The sequence below is a fragment of the Amphibalanus amphitrite genome, unplaced genomic scaffold (genome assembly GCF_019059575.1).
Source record: "Amphibalanus amphitrite isolate SeventyFive unplaced genomic scaffold, NRLGWU_Aamphi_draft 000166F_arrow, whole genome shotgun sequence".
Taxonomy (NCBI): Eukaryota; Metazoa; Arthropoda; class Thecostraca; order Balanomorpha; family Balanidae; genus Amphibalanus; species Amphibalanus amphitrite.
In genome coordinates, this window is record NW_024881661.1 from 794959 (window position 1) to 817416 (window position 22458).

The window sequence follows — 22458 nt, forward strand, 5'->3', positions numbered from 1 at the left end:
CCGGCACTGATCGTCTCCTCCCGCGCTGATCGTATCCTCCACTGGCGTCTGTGCGTTCGACGGCTGACCTTTGCCCCGCTCCGTCGCCGCCGTCGCTGCCGGCGCCGCTAACCTGGCGGGGACGTCGCTGCCGACAACACAGCGGCTGGGAGGGGGGGGGGGGGGAGCGGGGCGGCCGGATATCACGGGCAGTGCCGGCGGCGGCGGCGGCGCCGGTGCACAGTAGGCGATTTCGCTATCCTAGCACTTCATGAGCTATATCTTAAGTTAGACTCAAAACCAGTCATCCTTAAACCCCTTATTTTGTGCCTAGTTTCAGTGCGCTTCAACTGATATAATTGTTTGCATCAGAAGTAATCAGGTTTTCTTTGCAACGTGCAAGAGAGCGAGCAATGCCTTTTCCCCATAGGCTTAACACAGGACAGAAGAGGCTTAACAAAAACATATACAGTGTTGTCTGTGTTATGACTTACTTCTCAACTAGTCAGTTACGGATGAACCACTTGATCGCAAACCACGGGTGCTGGTTTTGCAAAGAAAACATTGTTGCAAACATAGAGATCTCTGTGGTTGCAAAGGCGCTTTCAGACTGGTCTGTTTGGGGGAAAATAGTACCAACAGACTACCACATTTCAGGAGATCGCAAGTTATCGTGTTTTAGGAAGAAGGTAATTATCGGTGAAATAGAAATGGTTTAGCGCTGAAATTGCATGTAAGCAAAGCTAAGATGCAATTGCAAAGCAAAAAAGAGGAGACCATGACTTGCGAAAAATTGTGGTTGTTTGAACGTTCCGATCACATGTTCTACAAATAAATAGCTTTAGCTAGTGCCTAGTATCGTGTCTACCTACAACGTAAGTGTAACGCTTATGTTTGGTGGTTGGGATTCAAAGTTGCGAAATGAATGTACGCTAACGGAGTTAAAGGAAGGAGTAGGAATTTCGTTTTCCGTTTGGCCTCTAAATGAGTTAGAACTTCGGTGCCACGTGGGCATGCTGCTCTCCCCGAACGGAAGCCATTTCTACCTACCCGATTGTAAGTTTTTTAGGTCAGAGTTCCCAGGTCACGAAAATGGTCGAAGGAGGTCAAATTGCATACCATTTGATTCGGCAGATCTTCCTGAGTTCATTAGTGGCTTGCCTGAATCGCTAGCTCAATTTGTTGGGAAGTTATGGACCAAAAACTAATGACCAGATCATAGTGACGTCATAAATGACGTCACGCAAGTTCAACAATGCAAAAGTAAAGCATCGGACCTTGCAACAGTAAAGCTTGAACTAGTTTGATATCGTTCCCGGCGCCAAAATAGCAGCGTTCATTTTACAACATTGACTCACAATGGTGAGGTCATGTGATCGACCCCCTCATGTGACCTTTAGGGAAAATCCGAGACATACAAACTGTGAATCCTCTGGAGGATACTAGGTTCTGTAAGTTTCATCTCCATGTGAAAGCTGCTCTGGCATTGAGGGCTTTGCGAAATTGCGACATCTGAGGATCGTGCAGAGGTTCACTTATGACGTCATTGGTCCATGAACTGACCTGACCTAAAAATGTAGTTGGTGTCACAAGATTCGACTTGAATCAAAGGTCAGGTATGCCAAGTTTCAGCTTTCTATCGCTGGTGAGTTCGGAGCTGTCGCGAACAGAATCTTCGGTTGGGCGGCGGTACTTCGCTCTCCCCTCGGCCCTGCCCCCACCTTATACGGTAAGGGTTGAGCAAAACGCCCATAACTCCGTGAATCGCAAAAAGTCGCAGACAATTTTAACAGGGTATTGAGAACAAACATTAGGCTACTAAGTAATGGTGTTTTTGTGGCCGAATCTCGCGGACAGTAAAACATGCGCATTGCCAAACGTTGTACACAGTCTTGAACTGATGCAGTCAAAAAGGTGTAATGCAAAATATTATAAAAAATATAGAGAAGCTTCAAAAGTTGAAAGTATGGCATGCATATTACTTCGCAAGGAATGAGGTTTCAATCAAAATTAGAGTTTTCAATATATTCAACTTTTGTCTTGATTTACAGCTCTAAATATAACTAGGATCAAATCACGACCAGGCACCAGTGCTCAGCCTCTCCAAAAAAGGTCGTGTTTGGACGTGTGTGGTTTGAAAGTGTTTGGCTTGATGTTACAAATAGTGTCACATTTCGGGTGCTGGGATATTTAGCTACAAAATACGCCAGTATTTATTCATATTTGCCATCATTTTTTTCGGGCCCCTGAAGCGCTAGAATGCATGGATCGCCTACAGTGCGGTGCCGAGATTTATTGAAATGGCCGACCTACCCCGGGAACTGACTCCATGGCACTGTGACTACGGCGGCTGAGCCGTGCAGACTGACTGTGAGACCGCTGGGCTGTGTCCAGGAATGTTGTTGGGCTGCAGCAATGGTCAGCGTCTGGGTTTGGTGTTCGTTCTTTCGCTCTTCTTGCGAAGATGCCTGAGAACATTCGACGCTCATCATGAATATTGTGACAGATAGTTCATGCTTACCTTTGTTCTCGTTCCATATTATTATGGGAGATAGCTGTGGCGCATTATTCCTCGGGCTAGCACTGGAATGCCTTACGGAATGCCCACGTCTCAATATGATGCTTCCATTATTTCCGCTTTTCCGCACCTGGCTTCGCCCCTTCATCGTATATATTGCATTCCTGTGAAGCTGTACAGTACGCTGATCATAGAAACCAATGTGTCATATGCGTGCTTTAGTAAACCCCTGAACGGCGAGGGGTCCGCTTCGGCAACGGGAAAGCTGGTCGCTCGACCCGGAATAGAACTTTGTCCCATTGTGTGGTGGTCGCCGGCTTGTTATCGGACGGTGTCTGACGATCTCCGGTCGTCCTGTTAGGCTCCCCACCGGTGTTCGATTCTCCATGGGACAGCCGCCGTTGACTCCTTGAAGCGTTCATTTCCGCTGCATCGAAAGGCTGAGCGTCGCCTGACGGCTATTTAACTCTGGGGAACGCTGGCGGGCGGCGCCAACGACTCGCGTCGAGCGGACGTCGGCGGAAATGGCGATATATGCGCTGTTTGGAGGGTTATGGGATGGGCTAGGCGACTGTTGCATTGCGAATGTGTGCTATTTGTTGTCTAGGGATGTCTTAAATTGTACCGGTGGCTGCACACTGCTGACTGCACAGTGCACAGTGCTCAGCAATTGTCATGATGCTTAGCGACATGTTGTAAGTGTTCTGTTCTTTCGCAACTGCCCATCAAAATACCAACTGCACTGACATTGGGAAGCAACTGATCGCTTATAAGTAATGCTAAGCTATATCCCTGCTGTGCCATCAGGTCGACCACATACGCCAGTTACGGACGGGGCAGCGACGCCATTCTACCGGCCGTGCTCGAGTTTAGGGAAGAGACGGAGGACGCGTTCCTGCGAGCCGTCATCTCCCAGCTGGACCCGAGCAGCCTGCAGTTCAAACTGGCGCCCACCTATACGCTCTACATGTCTGCGAGGTGAGTTCTCCAGCCTCCTGATAGTTTGACAGTGGCCAGGTCAAAGTGCCGTCCAAAAATTGGCGTACACTGTAAGACGATCAATAAATGTTGAAACATCAGTACTATCCTAAAAAGTTTTTCCATTTATCCATAAATCATTTTGCAATTTGCCGGCGAGAATACTCAAAGCGCTTTCGTGGATATGTCAGTGTTAAATGTTCCGCCTTTCGGCGTTCGGTCTTCTGATATGACCCATATGCTCTGTGGAACAAGCACATATAAAGCTTATTGCAGCTCTCTGCGATGCATTGCCAAGGTAGTCTGGTTGAGTGTAAACAGTCTGAAAAGATGTATCTCGACACAACTCCGTTGTTATGGCTATGTTGACGCGACAAAGTAAGCTGTCACAGTCTTGAGTGAGAGCACTTGCCAACAAATGGAACCGATTCAGCCACTGATGCGACAGCAGTGACAACACCATCAGTTGCCGATCGGAGCGAACCGCTTCCTGGCGTGTGGCGATACGTTGTCATTTCCACAGACGTCTAGACGTCCGAGAGTGGGTTGTTTGTGGGTTGTCAGACGGCCGCTTAGATCGCCACTTCTGTTCTGTCAGTGGGTGCCTCTTTTCCCCTGAATGGCGCACCGGTCGCGAGATTGGAGTCTTGGTTCTTGGTAAGACAGACGACATGCAACCGGCAGCGTTGTAACAGAATTATCAAAGATGTTCCAGGGAAGTAGTGTTATAGCTCTTACGGCTGATATTGAGAAGGAGAAACACCGACAAAAAATAGTGACCATCTTCTTCTTGTTTAGAATTGCTGACACGCACGTCCGTTTCTTTGAAGGATAAACAACAAAACCGTTGGCATCACAGTCGTTTCCTCTCGCGCCGCTCTAGGACACTGGAGTTTTCGTTTCGCCACTGGACATTGGCTGACGCTGCGCTGCTAAAACTCCTGCCATGTCCAGCGATGCTATCTCGCCGGCGAAGTGCCATCGTGCCCTCTCCTGGCCGGACGGACCCGTATTAACTTTGTCGACGAACGCTATAAAACGTCGCCTCCGCGAAATTAAATCGCACTTCAAGTCGGCACTTTCAGGAGGCCCGCCGTCTATGAGGTGCTCGACGTCAGCGGCTTTAGAGGTGACGTTAGAATGAAGCGTCCAGTACTCTTTCATCAAAGGTCGACTTTTTATAGCGAAGATGGATAAGAGGTGTCAGACCGGACACGGGTTACGAGGCTGGAGATAGGTCGCAAGGCTGCACACGGGTCACAATTTTGCCTTTCAAGAGGAACCGATAATTCAAGGTATTGCGTACATTCGCTTGAAGGTCAGCTCATTGACGGCATCTCGTTAGGTAACTGAAATGATGAAATATTCAATTGGACACAGCCCAATCACATTGCGCAACGCTCGAGGAATTTAGAATGCAGCTATTTTGTAGCACATGGTATTTTCGCACAGTTCTCCAGGAATGAGGGCCGTTTTATGGGATGATGAATATAATATCTGCAGCATTTTAGTTTTAACTCGTGGAAGTTGGCGTGTTTTGAGGTATTGAATGACGGTACCAGTTTTCAGCATCGTTTGTAATTATCGCCCCGGTGTTTACCGTATTGGCTGCATGTTGACAGTTTCGTTTAGTTACGACCAGCCCGGCGGCCGTTTGGTGCAATATGAGCGCTCCACTTCATTATTCCCCCGGCGCCAGTGCCGTCGCAGCCGGTCCCCGCCGTCAATTTACCTGATTGTCCCGGCGCACTGTTATTTGCAGAGTCGCCGAATGACCGTGCCATTGCGGCGGCATTTCTGGCGGTGCTGGTTGGCCGGACATTTCATTTGGGCCGGGCGCGGAATGGAGGCGGTATCGGGATGATCGCGTCGCTTTCATTTCCGCCACGGGATGGTCGTTTATCATCGCACTCATGAAGCGCGCGGTCGAGCTGTCAGCCGAGATGGTGCCACATATTTTCTTGTGTGGATCCTCTATATAAAGTCTTATATTTTCACCAAGACAGCTATCATGTTTCTATTCAACGCCAGATTCGACTATTAAAGTACTGTTTTCATATAGTAGCCATTCGCCTTACTTTCGGCTTATCGTTCACTGTGATCCATGATGTTTGTGTGCGTCTCCCTGGGGCCCTATTCTATGAACGAGTGGATTGTTTTTTATGCTGACTGCTATTAGCGCTGTCGGCTTCCGTATAGTGACAATGCTAAAGGCAAACAAAGGTGGTGTCAATAAAGATGTATTTTCCCGTATTTAACCTCGTGAACATCGTACTGCTGGTATTGGCATGCGCTAGATCATGGAATCAAGCTCACCTTATGATGACAGCGCTTGTGAAGCATGCTGGAAGTCCCGAGGACTTAGGTCATGAGGGCGTAGCTCATAACTTAGTTATGTCACATCCTACACGATCATGAAGTTTTGTGTTACGAATGTGTAGGTTTGCATAAAGCATTTTGAAGACGACCACCTCTCACTAATTCGTCATTGATCGTATAGCTATTATCTGACCTGTCTGGAACTTTTGTAGGTGTACCGTGCGCGCATATACACGCGGCGTCTGCCTGACCTCTCCGCCCTGTCCTTCAGGTTCCGCGCCAGCACGCACTACCGGAGCGAGCTGACACCCGACGAGCGGGCCACCAAGCTGACCGAGGTGCTGGCCAAGGTGTCGGCCATGGTGCAGGACGTCATACAGGTGGGTCTACGTAGCAGTCATGCATATCACTGCAGTGCTGGCGGGTGGGTGCTGTCACCGTGTGATATGTGACCTAGCTGTGGCAGTGATCCGAACAGACTAGATCCACTCCTCTCGTCTCGTCTCCTCTCTTTCTGACCCCCGTCATCTCATCTCCTATGCACTCCTCTCCTCACATCGTTCTCTCACTGTTTTCTCTTTTTTCCCACTTTGACTATCTAACCGAAGTGTTCCCTTCTACTAGTACCATTAAAATGGCGGTAGTAATGCACGGTGCAGCCTCTTTACCCAACACCGGCGTTCTTTACCAAATACCGCCATGTCTTCACCTGGGTGTCTCCTCTGCTACCCTGTCTCCGTTCCGCACTCCAGGCACTGGCTGTCTCCATCAATTCCGTCCTCTCAGACCGCTCTCCCCCGGCCAGCTATCCCGGCCAGCTCCGGCTACCATCCCAGCTAGCCCCGGTCGCCAGCTCAATCCCTGCGCCTGACTGAGCCGCGCCAGTCGCCAGCCGGTCCGTCGCCCGGCACGGCGCACGGCTCCATCACCGAGACCCTTAGCGGGACAAAAACGCTGTGTGCAAGTGTCTGTGTCCGGCTAGCGGCAGGTAATCAATCCGCGCTCTCTCGGTTTTTGTCAAGAGGAGATGTTTCGACAGGTTTGCAATGTGCGTTGAAGGTAAATTGATTGAATGTGATGCAAGGTAAGATTCCTGGTCGTTTTTCACATTGTCTTGAAGTACGTATGCCCACTGCCCAGTCGATGTTCCACAGGTCGTAATTGCTAACCTTACCATAGGTGGATCAAATTATTCAGACTGCTTCTAACCCTACCATTAGTTGGGGCTCGTTAGTCAAGCTAGTCAGTGAAATGTTTTGTTAACTGTAAACAGCTGACGTGCCCCCCCCCCCCTTCTTCAGACGCGGAGACACGACGCCAACTCGCTGGCGTTCTGGATGGCGAACGCTTCCGAGTACCTGCACTTTTTGAAACAGGACCGGCACATCAGTCCGTACAGCGTGCTGGCGCAGGATATCCTGGCGGAGAGTGTCCAGACCGCCTTCAGGTGAGTCAGTGGCGACCCGGGCAGAGATTGTCCAGACCGCCTTCAGGCCAGTTAAGTGGCGGCCCGGCGGACAGGAGGAGGCTGTTTCGTGTTGTGATGTGATGAAAGAGCCCTAGCTGTTTGAGTAAGTGGTGAGATGGGTTCAGCGGTAGTTGATCTTGTTCGTGGGGTATTCAAGTGAATTGCTGTTTGTTGAATGCATTTCAGAAGCTTGGCACCTTATCTGTTGTTGCACCTTGTTGGAGTTTGAATCATCTTACCCTGCTTTGTGATAACGGTTGCGGTAGCCCAATCCTCCGGCTGGACAGTTATATTATTTGCCTTTATTTTGTACGTCTGCTTGCTATTTGATGTACACTTACAGTCAAAACGATGTGATGTATTTTACCACAAGGTACATTTCGATGACACATTAGACACTACCACTCATATTCCGTCAGTGCTTTGGTTTTGCACCAAATATTTCGCCCCATGGAACCTCGAAGTCGCTTGGGGCTAGCTTTCTCCCATTCTCGATGAGCTGGCCAAACACGCTGGATTTTGATGAAGAAGCCGGTGGAGCTACTTCGGCGTCTACGGCTGAGTCAGACTCTTCTGCCTGGCCAGACGTCCGTCCTGCGACGCACCCAACGTGATGGGGACCAGCGTCAGGAGGGGCTGTGGCGAGGATAGCGGCGGAGTTTCCCCGGATGATCGCTATCGAGACTCTTTGTAGAAGCCAGGACACTTCTCTGGGGTCCTTTGTCGCCGCAGAAATCCGACCTCCGATATCCCGGAGCAGCTTTGACCCTGCTTCTCCGACTACGCCGGTAGTCTCTACTGCTACTGGAGTGAAGATGTAGCGGTCTGCGAGACTGGCGTAGCGCATGCGCTTCAGGTTCTCGGCGACGGCTGCAGCTGCGCCAGGATCCACTGCACACTTCACCACGTGTGACTCAGCAAACGTGTCAACGCACGTGGCGTCCCATGTGAGGCTTCGACCGGCACTGAAGGGGAACGTTGTCAGCCCGTCGGGGCGCCTTCCATCTCCTCTGTCTAGCCCCACAGGTTCTAAGATCGATGGTACGCCCGCACTCGCCAGTGCTCGTTTAATGACGTCATTTAGGGCTGCGTGCCGTGGGAAGCGACCGGCGCTCTTCTTGCATGATAGGCCGTGGTGTCCCAGCCTGTCCACAGAGCATCCACATAGCTTGCATTGGTGGGGCTCACAGATGGGCAGGCCTAGTCGAAGGGCTACCGCTATACGAATGGTCTCATCATCAATGTACAGTCCCAGGCTGGGGATTGGAGGTGCTTGCAGCCAGGCTGCAGTATGCGGCATACAAGCAGCACCGAGACGAGCGCGATGTATCTGATTGGCTCCGGCGATCAGGCGGTTAGCGGTGACAATTGACGCGATGTCGTCCCAGGTCTTTTGGAGGCTGGCCGCCGGGCGTTCTGGAACAGTCTCGATGCCAGTTGCAGCCATGAACTGCTCCGTGACTGGTTGCAGTGCCGCTGGCTCAGGGCCCGTGAAGGTTGAAGGGCAGATAGATAAGACCAGCGGTGCTGCAGCGGTGAGAGACGACATGGTTGGCGCCACCCAGCAATCGTGCTCTAAATGAACTATTTATTAGCACCGTCAGCAGATAACCTCTCTCTACGGCCCACGTAGCAATTCGTGCATGTCCTCAGCGGCATGCCTTGCAATACGATCTCGCGCCCACTCGTCTGGAGTATTGGCACGTATCGATCGGAGCACACCAGCGGCCTCCCGGCCCAGGTGTCTTGGTCTGACGGTGTCTTTGCCTGATGCTATAAGCGGACGGTAGACCGGCGCTTTTCCTGTGAGACACAGCCTTTGAGCACGTCCCCAGAATTGCGGCGCTATCAGCGAACAGACGAGCCGCGCTGATCGTCATTTAGCGTCCCTTTCATGTTGCCTGCCCGAGCTCGTATGGTGTCTGATGGGGTAGGGTCTGGCTGGGTTTGACGCGGGGTGAATGCGAATGCTCAGTCTAAGCTGCTCTGTTGCTGGGTTTGTGGTAATGTGTTTGAGTCGGACTGAGTTTGATACATTCCCACGGTCAAGCTGTTCTGTCGAGAACCCGGTGTGTCTGGGCTGGGTTTGACGTGGCTGTTGTCCCTCTCTTGCCACTGCTAGGTTGGTACCTTGGGAATTTTATTGTATCGGACTGAATTTGACATGGAGTTTCACGGTTGCGTTGTTCTGTTGTCGGAACCCGGTGTCCTTCGACTGCGTTTGACATGTCTGATGGCCCTCCCAGTCGCCAGGTATTTGATGGAGTGTGCCTGCCCCGAACTGTAGTTGACACAGTTTCTCTGTTGCTGGGTTCGACGTGGGGTCTCGCGGGCTGCTGCTGCTGTGACACCGTGTACTCGGCTGGGTTTGACGTGGACGGCGTCCTTTGTCGCCAGGTACCTGATGTAGTGTGTCTGTGCCGAACTGTATTTGACGCAGTTTCTCTCCTGCTGGGTACCAGGCTGGGTTTGACGTGAAGTTTCTTGGGCGGGTGCTACTCTGTTACCGCTCACTCGGCTGGTTTTGACATAGCCTGCGCCTCTCTATTTCCAGGTATCTCGTGGAGTGTGTGCAGGGCGAGCTGGTCAACTCGATCAGCCTGTTCCTCGAGGATAGAGATGATGCCAATGAAGAGGAAGGAACCACGGCAGAGGTGAGGAGGACGGAGAGAGAGGGAGGGAGGGGATGACGAGCCGTGATTGAATATCCTGACTCTGTGCCCTCGGCTGTCACTAACACGGCTCCAACTATGTAGACTCCGAGGTAGCTGTTGTCTGAAGTTATGATTGATTACGGGCTGATCCCGATGGAATTCAGCTGATCAATGAGAGCGCTAAGAGCATTAGCTCCGGCTACTAGGGCGTCCCCAACTTCCAAATCAACGCACCTGGGGCCCACGGCTGTTGCTATGGTCATTGGTCATTGATCAGCACGGCTAAACATGTTAACCTTGAAAGCTAGGCATGCCTTGAACTGACATTAGCCTTGAATTCTTCCGTGCCCGTGGCACCCGGGATTCCAGCTTACTCTTACCTACGTTGAACATCCAAAAGCACGAGGCCGTATTTCTCACTTACCTGTCAGGCAAATAGCCATTCCCTTTGTTTACGAGTATCACCGGGAAGCTTTCCCATTTCGTGCTCGTCCGACTTGCTTCGCTTTCCTGTCATAAATGCAATGCCGCAATCACCCTCCCAGTGTTCTGTTGGGCTGTTATTCATGATAGCAGCTCGGCAGCCGCTCCCCTGCCATACGCCATGTGTCTCGGTGTTTGACTGCTTCTCCTCCTTCGACAGATACTCGGTTTCCTAGTGTTTGACATCTTAGTGTTTGACATCTTAGTGTTAGTCCTAGTGTTTAACATCGGTTTCCTAGTGTTCCCAGTCTGCAGATGCTCAGTATCCTAGTGGCTGACGCCTCCTTCCCCTTCGGTAGATACTCAGTATCCTCAGTATCCTAGTGGCTGACATCTCTTTCCCCTCTGTACAGATACTCAGTATCCTGGGTAACACGATGGCACTGCTGCGGCGCTGTCGGGTGAACGCCGCGCTCACCATCCAGCTGTTCTCACAGCTCTTCCACTACATCAACATGAGTGTGTTTAACCGGGTGGTGACGAACGGACCGGTCAACTACTGCAGCAGGTGGGTGACTGCGTTTGGGCCGTGAGACAGTGTTTGTGAATATGAGGTGGGAAGGAAGCCTGGAGGAGCGGAAGGAGGCAAGGGGCATTTAGTGATAGTCGTCGTCACAAATCATGATTAACTAGAGGATGCTTGCATGGATTCATTCACTCGCCGTAAAGGCACAAGAAAGCTATCGGTCGGTGATTGCTTTAAGACAATATTTTAAGCTTCAGTTTGATACTCTCAGCCCCAGTACGCGCTGTTTACTTCAGTTTAAAGGATATCATCACCTTACATCTTTTTTTTGCTGTCATATTATCATATTTTATCAGATCACCATAAAAAGTTGTAAGTGCACTTGCCTGCCGTCCCTGCCGTCGGCCACACCGGCCAGTTCGCTACTTAGAAGCCGCACTAGTGCCGTGCAGCCAGCCGCCGTATCGGTTTACCAGTGGTAAGCCGCTTTGGCTCGCCCGCCGGACGGCACGGCGAAGCGATACGAAGTGGGCTTGGTGGACGGTCGACGCTGCTGCGGATACGCGCAGAGAGACTGGGGGATGGCTGGTACCTGGGAGGGAAGCTAGTGTTGAGCTTTGGAGTGGGAGAATAGTATAGGGTATGGATTGAGGACCTTATGAATTCAGGCAGACAGCGCAGTGCAGCCTGAATAGACTCAAAGTGCAAAATGATGTTCCACGCTACATTTGGATGCCAACTAGCAGGCAGCTGAGCTAGAATTTAGATAGCGCCCTATCAGCGTTTGAGAAGACATCAAAAAGTAAAACTGTATTAGCACGTAGTGTTTATAGTATTGCATAATACGTATGTAAGCGTCCTTGTCAGACTGGTATCAGTTCTCCAATGAGCCGTTCAAATGATTAAAAAAAGGCTAAATAAGAACGACGGTCGCCAGATATTTTGTTAGCGGAGTTATGACAGCCACTGCAAATATTTTCCTCCCACCTTATGAACTTAGTGGCGCGGTGGCCCAGTCACGTGTTGCTGCCGCTCGTGCGGGAGCGGCTTGAAGCGTGTCTGCCATACTCGGGGGAACCGCCGCCGCACGCTCGGGCCGTGGTAGGTCAGCCGGTTGAGCTGCGATCAGCCGGTCGGCGGTCGGACGGTCGGTCGGGGTCTGGGCCCAGTTCATATAGAGCCCCTTTGCTGCTAAGGGACACTTATCGGAAAGGGCGACCCGACAGATGGGCTCATATAGCCACCCTTACACACCTGCACCAATGTTACCAAAAGTGTCCTTTTGAAAAGTGGCACTTTGGAAAAGTGACACTTGCCGTCTGGCTTTTCTATATGAACTGGACCCTGATCGGCCGGTTGGTTGGCTGGTCGGTCGGCCGGTCTGCCAGGCCACGGTCGGTGTTCGGTCGGTATGACTCCGATCGGTCGGTCGGTCGGTCGGTGGTTCGGTCCGGTCGGTCGGTCAAGCTCCAATCTGCCGGTGGTCGGCCGGTCGGTCGGTCGGTCGGTCGGTCGGTCAGACGGTCGGTCGGGCTGGCTAGCTGAATCCGATCGGTCGCGGTCGGCTGGTCGGTCGTCGTCGAGCTCCAATCTGCCGGTCGGTATCGAGCCATCCCGTCTCCGAATTATTCACCGCAGAGAACCCTGTTTGTCGGGCAGACCGACTGTTTGTCCAGCTCGCCGGCGGGCGCGCGGGCACGATCAGGTTCGATCGAGGGGACCGAATTGATCCAAGGTCGACCAGAGGTCAGGTCATTGTGCGGGAACGAGAGCGGGACTGGAACGTCACGGGAACACACGCCACAGCCAGAGGCTGTGTGAGAGGCCATGGCAGTAGGTATCAGTATGGCAGTATGACAATAATAATGGTTCTAAATGTTGAGTATCCATGACAGGTTGGATGATGATGTATGACTTGACGACGTCATGACGTCGTCAAGGTCATATTAGTTTTTCGTCAATAACTCCCGATCAAATTGAGCTAGCGAGTCGGGAAAGCCAGCAATGGACTCAGAAAGACCAGCCGAATCGAATGATATGCGATATGACCTCCTTCGACCATCTTCGTGACCTGGGGGCGCTGACCTGACCGTGACCCGAGGTCAACACCCTAAGTTGACCTCACCCAAACAAAAAGTATATCATTCGACGCGCCTGAGCAAGGCGAACACGATGCTGCCAAAATCGCGGCTCTGCGGCCGTTTTTTGCGAAGTTATTCACCAAAAACCGAACCGTGCCTTGGGACACTTGACCTGACCTCAGAGGTCACCGGTTGACCTAGGACCTTAAAATCGGGTATCAACCTCGGGTCGGGTATCAGTGTATTGTGCATACCAAATTGTAGCCCAATCGGGCCAACGAGAGGCGGGAAATTAGCCGGGATTCGTCAAATAGCCTCAGGGCATATTTCGTATATCGCGTTTGGCTTGATATGATGATTTATTTCTTTACAAGTTAGAATTTCCCCAGAAATATTTTTTACCTTACTTACTGTCAATACTATGATACATCTCCTGCTAATTTTTCGTAAACATCTGAGGTACAGAACACGGTCAAAGTTGAAAATACCCGGTTTGACCTAGTCAGGTCAAAGGTCATTGAAAGGTCACCGACATATATAAAATTTTCTATAAAACCTACATCCATTGCCTGTCTAATGGCGCTTACCGCAGCTTCCCCGCACTCTTACTTACATAGCAATGGGCATTTAAATCCCGCAATGTCGGCAAAAATCGTTGACCTTTCATGACCCATAACTCTGACCTCAGAGGTCACCCAGGACTAAAACTTGCTGAATAGATTGCCTTCCATAGGCACCCCGAGCATACCAAATTTCATCGAAATCGAAAGGGGCAGGGGTCGAAAGTACCAAATTCTGATCGATTTGACGTGGAATGACCCAAATAATAAACCAAATTATTTGAATATATTTGAATGCATTTGTAATAATTTGGTTTATTATTTACATCATCATCCAATGGTTCTATAGTCAATAAACTGACTTCATAAAAGGCCTCTCACATTAGCTACGTTTCAAGGCATTTCATTTCAAGCACTTTTCGTGTGTCTAGGAAAGTTACAGCAATGTTAGTCATGCGTGGGAAGTTTCATCATACCGCTATGCACAGGGTAGCCTGTAGATCGAGCGACTTCTCAGTGCGCGCGCGTTGTACGCTTCGATCGGTACGACTGTATTCTCGGGGCGGGATTAATTCGTCATGCCACCAGCTGAATCATTTGGTCGTTCTTTATAACGCTAGAGACAATAGCGCATACCACTGCCAGCTCGCTAACCTCTAATGCTCTCACACCAAACCTATCCCGGCGGCTCCACACGCAGCCGATAATAACCTGATTTCATAGCCTCCGACCCCCAATTCCCCGGTGTGAGCCGGGACTGGCGTGGGGCCGCGCCGTCGGTCGCGCGGCACGTCTGCTCTGCGCTGGTGGTCGGGTCCCCAGCGCACCGCCGCGCTCCGGAATTGTGTAATGGCTGGATTGGGTGGCTCCTAACTCGATTATTGGCGAGCTACCAGTCGTGTGTGCGGCGTTAATAGTAGTTCTAATGTTATGCCGTTTGGTGTTGTGACTTTTATAGGCGTAACCTTGTTTGGTGAGACTGTAATGGGCTGAAAAAGAGTATCATGGTCCATTGGCTGTGGGGTGGTGAATTATATTGAGTCAAACGATCCAAAACAACATCGACGCGAGCCGAGGCTGCGATGTCTTAGTAAAAGAGACCCTCATGGTTATTTTGCTCGTGATTGTCTGTGTTTAGCTAAGAGCGAGGCGTGAGCAATTGAGACGCATGTTTTTAGCTTTTTGGACTTTCACGATATATTCTGCCTATTTCAGCGACTAGATACGTTCCGTTCATTGAATATTTGCATCCAAAGACTGAGTGCTTCTTCCGCTCACAGGCTGTGGGGAGTGGCGTTTGAAGCGTGTTTTCATCCAGTGACTGACTTCACGTACCCTTCCACAGGTTGTGAGGAGTGCGTTTGAAGCGTGTTTTTATCCAGTGACGAGTGGTGTATCCGTCCACAGACTGGGGAGTTCGTTTGAAGCTTGTTTTCATCCAGTGACGAGTGGTGTATCCGTCCACAGACTATGGGGAGTGCGTTTGAAGCGTCGTCTGAGTCGGATCGAGCTGTGGGCCGACCGGCAGGGTCTGGAGCTGGCCGCCGACTGCCATCTGGGCCGGGTGGTGCAGGCCGCTCATCTACTCACGGTGAGATACCTACAGTGACAGAGAGGGGCGGATGGGTGAGATATGAGCTGGCTACCGACTGCTACCTGGGCAGGGCGGTGCAGGCCGCTCATTTATTGACTGTGAGATATTGGCTACGTTTCCATGACACAAGTTAAGCCGATTTTGAAAAATGGATTTGCTCCATCATAGCATTTAGGCATAATGTAAAAATGTAACTATAGGATTAGGTGCTAGCTAAAACCATATATACGCTCATTTTTTTGCATAAGGTAAATAGTTTCCGAGAAAAACGCACGTGAAATGTCGCTAAATCGATTTAGGCGTGTCATGGAAACGTAGTGATTGAATGAGTGGTGAGATTCAGGGGGAGTTAGAGGGCTGTTGTACTTCACAGGCATCTCACGTACCCACGTTGTGACGTGATTTTAGTCCGAGAATAGCAAGATATTTGCAGTCTTATTGAAAAGCAAAACTATTAGTCGCGTCTTAGTGCTCACAGTACAGGCATTTGCGTTTCATTCAGCCGACTTCTTCCGGTATGTCGACGTATCCTACTCGTATGTCCACCTTCCTCGAAGTCGAAAGGGCATCGGAGCCAGGCTGATCGGTTTCGCACAAATTGGCATCGCTGCCTTCAGCCGTAAATCGATACTTCCGCGGTGTAATTAACTTCATTCGCAAAAGCGTAGATGTGCGGGAGATGCTGCTCGAGCAAACACTTATTCGCGCGTCACTATTGGTGCTAAGATAAGAATAATTGCTGCAACATAATATGAAATAATATGGATAATAACTTCTTAAAAAGACTTGCCGTCTCCTCTGGATTTGTGTGCATACGTGTTATTTCTTTTCACAGTGTGTGTTTCGAACTTTCACAACTCCTAGTGGCAGCTCACTACGTTTTCTTTCCATAGAAATGAATTGTGTAAGGCACATTTATGTGGCTAAATCGGACGGACATTCGCGGTTGCCTATTGATGCCGATAATAGCCGTTTTCACGACGGGCTATCCGGCGAATGCACCTGATTTGACCAAATCTGCACCTAATTTCTTTTACAGCAAATATCTTTTCATTTCAGTGTTTTAATCGATGATGCTCTCTGATAATATGACAAAGCAGGCATATAAGCAATTAGTGCAACCCTAGCTGATAGCTGCTAAGAGACACACTGAACCTGATTTGACCAAATCTGCACCTAATCTGTACCAGATGTGCACCAAATGTGTACCAGATGGCCGTCGTGAAAACGGCTAATATCGATCATAAATCATTGTTTCTATTGGGCGCAAAGGACCTCCCGGCTGACTCGCCGTAACCTCCTAGTCAGCCAAACTTTTTCCACGCGTTTTACCGTACGTGTCTGTTAACCCGCTGTGTTTGTGTTTGTGTCGCAGGCGCCGAAGGCCACAGTGGACGAGCTGAGTGTAGTGAGCAGCTCGTGCTACCGACTCAACTCACTGCAGCTCAGGGCGATACTGAGTCGCTATCGCCCGGCCCGCGACGAGCCGGCCATATCGCCCGACCTCGTGGAGAATATCGTCCGGGTGAGTCCCGCTGAGCTGGGCAATGGGTTGAGCTGAGCAGTGAGCTGAGCTGAGCTGAGTTGAGTTTGGTGGGTGGTGAGTTGTGGAGTTGAACTCGAAACTGGCGGCAGATGGCTTTCGTGAAGGACAATCATAGTGAGTAATTACTAAGAGTGAGAACATTTTTCCGTAGAAAATATTCCGACTGAGCCATCTTCATTCAGGAGCACTCAGCTTCAGTACTCATATGTGGTAAACCGTCCTACGTAGTGAGCACTCATTCTGTCAGGGAACACCCGGGAACTAATCTGTCAGGAACTGAGTGCCTACTCGTCGTTCAGCAAGCACAGAATGTACACTCATTTGCGAGGAGCACACGTTGTGAGCACTCGCCTTATGCGAAGATGTGAAGTATGTTCTATGTTCTGTCGGGACGAGGTGCCCTGGCAAAATAAATGCAGCAATATTACAGCAGTATTTCTGGAAATCCGGCGGTCTATTTTGGTTCTAGCACTGACGCCATTCAAGATCTAGAGCCCTCGCTTGGGGAATAAAAACACCCTTTTAGCCCAGGATGAACTCGAACGGGCACCTATTTGTTGTTATTCTCAGTCTGGCATGATTGATTGCAGGGAGCACTGTGCTGTTACGGTGCGGCCTAATGTAATCTCTCGGCCGGTTGAACTGCAATAGGGTGATGTGCCCATTTCGCCGAGAATTCGGCCCATTAGGAATGAATTTAATCTTCGAAGGAAACCAATTAGTTGGGATGGGCCGCGTTCTGGCGATCGGGCCGCACGGGCGCGCTGTGAGCAGAGAGATAGAGCGGAGGAGCAGAGAGAGGGTGGGAGGAGCAGGGGTCAGAATATATGAGTTAGCGGCAGCATCATACAGTCGCCTTGCTTGTTAGTGTTCGTTTATTATCCTGTATAGTGTATAGACCAATTGGGTAGACGATCGTGGAAACAATCAATGGCGACTGTTAATTGTTGCTGAGTATGCGCATTTAACCAACCTACGAGTATTGTGTCACCTTGAAGAGCTGCCATTGCGATCAAATTGTATACCTGTAACGTGAATCATTTAATCTCTCGCTTTATTCGGGATAAGTGTGATGGTGTTTGATAAAAAGACTACTTACCGTCCTTTGTAGCTCGTGGGTAAGACTTCTGACTGCTCTCCACCGGTGACCTTTTACACCGGTGGCAAAGTGCATTTCTGACGATACTTCTGTCTCTTGTCCCACCCTCAGCTAATGAGGGCGTTTCTTACACTACCACTACCACGGAATATATAGTATACGACAGACGAGACTATATATTCCGTGCCACTACCCTTCAGCTGAATGGTGGAGTGCATTCCTGGCCATAGCTCTCCACCGTTCCCTTGAACGGTGGGGTCCCGGTGACATGACAGTTCCTTGCGAGAGACTGGGGATCGTTAGGTGAAGATACCTCACACTGGAATGGTAATGGGGAGTTAATTTTTACTCCCCTCTTTCCTCAGATGGCCGAGGGCACCTCGGACGAGCTGGCTCGCCAGGACGGCCGGCAGGTGCGACTCGAGGAGGACAGGGACCTGCAGCTGCCGTTCCTGCTCCCCGAGGACGGATACTCGTGTGATATCGTCCGAGGCATTCCCAACGGTACGTGTTTGCGGCGGTCTAACCGATCGTGTTAGCGCTGATTAAGTGAGTTTGGATCAGTCGCTGAGCCATGATGACTGCTAGTATCTGCTGTGGATACTGCATATCTAGTGCTTGTAATGAGTTATGTTGTCTTGTGACATAAGTATAACGGTTTCCTTCTGGAGACTGCTGAAGGTTTTGTGGATATTCTATACAAGGGTATGGCAACTCCCAATTTTAATGTTTGGGCTTGATGGGCTTTGTTTCCCTTGCGACGGCAGTTTGAAGACAGTGCAGTGCATTTTATGCGCTGACCAAAGCATGCTTACCACGCTATATGTTCTCTTCATACGCAGGTCTGGCCGAGTTTCTGGCGCCTCTGCAGCACGCCGGCCTGGCTCGGATGAGCGAACAGCCCACCAGCTGGGGCTACTGGACCATCTACATGACAGACCAGGACCTTACCAAACTGCAGGTGGGCGCTCGGTGATGGGAAATAGAGAGAGTGTGGTGTATGACAGTCGTTGATGACGTAGCTGCAGCTCGATGCCTTTTAGCTTGGTTGCATTAAGTATTTCTGGTAAAGCTACCATGTGAATTTATTATGTCATTTAATTGATTTTTCAGTAATGATATGTATAATTGAAATAACTGTTCTAGTTATCGATACCGCTGTAAATAGTGATGGACGCTCGATCCTGCAGCGATTTTGGTCGACCTTCCTCGGTTCGATGAAGCCCTGCTAATGCCTACCATCCTGCCCAGCAACAGTCGATGGTCCTCCCGGTCGTATTGCGTGTCGAGCTGACGAGAAGTGGGACTGAGCATTGAGTCGAAAATTAACCGTACGACGACGGAATATCTTCTCTCTGCCGTATTATCAGTTTAACATGAAACGGCTATACATATGTAGAGCTCAAGCTCCACCATACCCTTAAATACGAGGGAACAATTGTGATTTTAATCTCGTTTAGCTTTTTATTTTGCCTTTTCCATTATTCGTTGACTTTTATTGGATGATTTTATTTATTGAGTCTCTAGGGGTAGAATAAAAACCCAACCGTTTCTCTGTCTGACCTCCTTGCGTTTCGCTGTGTTGATCCCTCTGTGTTGCACGGCTGAGTCGCGGCCTGTCCAACAACAGCAGCAGCAAACCAGTCGCAGCCAGCTATCCCCATCACTCCCTCACTGTATGCCCCTCGTTGCAGCAGCAGCAGCAGCAGACCAGTCGCAGCCAGTCGTCTCTCTCCGTTCGCTCCCTGGCCAGCGTCCCTCCGTTTGGCAACGAACAGCCGGTCATCCAACAGCTGCGACTGCACAAAACCAACACCGGCATGGGACTCAGCATTGTAGCGGCCAAGGTAAGGCACGAATATGAGCTCAGGACGGCTGATATAAGAATATTGTGAGCCTGACGTAAGACGTGAGCGCGATGGCGTGAATTTGGTAGCTCTGTGCTTTTGATCGACATGATTTTTCACCGTTGGTTGGCTAGTTATCTATGTGAGATGTAGTTTCTCGTATGTGTATACTGCGACACATCTTTGTACAAAGTTAAAATTGATGAATGAGAGAATCATGTTAATGAGTATAAAGTCGCCGCCCACTCTCCTGATAATAATTGCTAAACTTTTGTCATTAAAGCGGGCAGTCAACTACAAGCTAACATCCATGGCTTCCAAGTATCATTGGCCGTCCCATCCCGTCCTCACCAACCTCTGATGGCGCAGGGAGCGGGTATGGACCGGCCTGGCATCTACATCAAATCGGTGGTGCGAGGCGGCGCCGCGGACCTGGACGGGCGACTGTCGGCCGGCGACCAGCTGTGTGAGGTGGACGGACATAGCCTGATCGGCGTCTCACAGGAACAGTGAGTTGGGGCGAGGGGACAGGGGATGGGAGGGCTATTGCGAGGGCTTAGGTGGACGGACACAGCTTGATCGGAGTGTCACAGGAACAGTGAGTCGGGGAGGGGAAGGGGAGGCCTGTCATACACAGTCTGATCGGAGTGTCACAGGAACAGTGAGTCGGGGCGAGGTGTGTGTGGGGGGGGGGGGGATGGAAGGGCTATTCGGAGGGCTTATGTGGACGGACAAATCCTGATCCTGAATTTCGCAACAAGACATGTGAGTTTGGATGGAGAGGGGTAAGTTAGGGGAGGGTTGGCGTGAGGCGATGTAGTAGATTTTGGTATGGTGTGTTAAATCAGCCTAGAACGATGATGGTTACGATTAGTGATGGGCTGTGCTGAACGCTGCAGGATTCTGATCGTCATACGAGTTGTTGATTCCTGTACCCACCCCTCTCTTCCAGGGCCGCCGAGTACATGACCCGCACCGGACCCGTGGTGAACCTGCTGGTGGCCAAACAGGCGGCCGCCTACCACGGTCTAACCACTCTGCTCTCGCAGCCATCGCCCGTCATGACCAGAGGTGGGTGAGCGCTGAGGCGGTAGGAGGCTTGGGTGCATGATGGTGAAGGGCATTGGTGAAACTCGGGCTCCATTTTGAGGTAGGGTGGTGCGGCTTCGTCTTAGCTGAGTGAAAACATGAAAGGGGTGGATCAGTCAATTTGCTTTAGGGGTGGTTTGCAATGTGCGCAGAATACAATGGTGGATTGCCAGCTGACACTTAATACACCTTTTTGCATTTGAATTCAACCATTCGCCAAAACTGTTTGAGGAGCCATTTCGACAATCGGCATTGAGCGCAACTATTCCGGCGTGGTGCGTTTCATTTCAGCCATTCAGGAAAACAGATAAGTGTATTAGGTACACACAAAACATTTCGATAGAACGAGTTACAATCCGAAACGTAGTCACACACGGTAATTTGTACGCAAACTGGACACCGTATGGATATCGGTGAGTGAGGTCTCGTTCCGCCTCTGGCAGCCGTCAGTGGGTTACGATAAGCTCCTCGTTGACTTGTGTGGCGGGCCGCAGGTCGAGCGGCACCTCTGTGTCCAGGTCGGGCGCCTCGGGCGGCTCGTCGGCCTGCTCCTCTGAGGTGCTGTGGTGACGGTATATGCCGCCGGCGTCGCTGTCCAGGTCCACACGCACCACCTCACGGGGAGTCTCCTTTGGTTTGAGGTACTCGGACTCTGTGAGACGGAACCTGTTGACGGGCGGGCTGGCAGCGTCCGAGCCATACGCCGAGTCCACCCTGACTCCCGGCCTCTCCTCCCTCTCCCCGTCCTTCTTCTTCTTCTTCTTCTGCATCCCGCCGCCAGCCCGCTCAGGGGGGCGGCGGCGCAGGCGGGTCGAGCGGCGGCTCGGTCCGCCCGACACCCTCGATGAAGTCGACGACCCTCGCCGCCGGGCCGCCGAGGACGTCGACCAGGCGAGGGTCGACACCCCAGCGGCGGCGGCGGGCCGCCTCATAGGCCGGACAATCGGTCAGCAGGTGCGTCACGCTGTCGGGCTCCCCGCACGCGGGGCATTCGTCGTTGGCTGCCAGGCCAATCTTGTAGAGCGTGTCGCGGGTCAGCGGTGATGTGCCGGTCCTCAGCTGGGACAGCGTCACCGACCCCCAGCGCGCCAGGGAGTCATGGCCAGGCGTGGGGTGCGGGTGGGCAGCGGTTGTCCTCCGTCGCGACAGCTCCCGGACATGGCGCGCGACGGCGGCCCGCGCACTGGACAGGTCAATCGGTGCGCTATCTTGGTCGCCCGCCGTGGCCTCGCCAGCCAGGCGGTCGGCGGTCTCGTTGCCGTCCAGCCCGGCATGGCCTGGCACCCACTGGAGCACCGTCTCGGTGCCGTTCTCGGCGAGGGTGTTCAGCAGCCTCCAGACCTCGGCGGCCAGAGCCATGGTCTGGCTAGCTGGGCCGCGGCCGAGTAGTTGTAGCCCAGACCTTGAGTCGGTGAGGAGGCGGACCGACTTGATCGATGCCAGCTCCCCGTCCTCCAGGCCGGCCACAGCCGCGAGCGCCTCGCGCATGGCGGTCAGTTCTGCTCTCAAGCTGGAGCAGACCGCCCCTGCAGGAGCGCGCACGGTTTCTTCTTTGTTGAGGTGGTGAAACTGGATCAGCGCGCCTGCGCCGCCCTGTTCCATCCCGCCGCGAGCCGAGCCGTCCGACCAGATAGTAACATCCGGTTGCGGGAGCTCTGCAATGGCTCGCAGGGCAGCTTCCCTGCGGACTGCAGGCGGGTCCGACCGGCGGGTGGCCACGGGCAGGTCTACCCTGAAGGTGGTGCCGCCGCGGTGGCCCAGCCATGGCGGGTCGCAG

General features: G+C 51.5%; 1 protein-coding gene across 3 annotated transcripts in view; it reads left to right on the forward strand.

Moving 5' to 3' along the window:
* Positions 1–22458, forward strand: part of LOC122383537 (afadin-like) — a 95975-nt gene that overhangs the window by 60613 nt on the left and 12904 nt on the right. The window contains exons 12-23 of one of the 3 annotated variants that reach the window (XM_043370050.1): positions 3305–3475; positions 6066–6174; positions 7096–7241; positions 9817–9916; positions 10753–10907; positions 14974–15097; positions 16476–16625; positions 18111–18249; positions 18588–18706; positions 19443–19592; positions 19962–20101; positions 20545–20663. In XM_043370050.1, the coding sequence (XP_043225985.1) occupies positions 3305–3475; positions 6066–6174; positions 7096–7241; positions 9817–9916; positions 10753–10907; positions 14974–15097; positions 16476–16625; positions 18111–18249; positions 18588–18706; positions 19443–19592; positions 19962–20101; positions 20545–20663 (1622 nt within the window). Of the gene's footprint in view, positions 1–3304; positions 3476–6065; positions 6175–7095; positions 7242–9816; positions 9917–10752; positions 10908–14973; positions 15098–16475; positions 16626–18110; positions 18250–18587; positions 18707–19436; positions 19593–19961; positions 20102–20544; positions 20664–22458 lie in introns of all 3 variants that reach the window. The other 2 variants (XM_043370048.1, XM_043370049.1) reach the window with 2 other exon arrangements.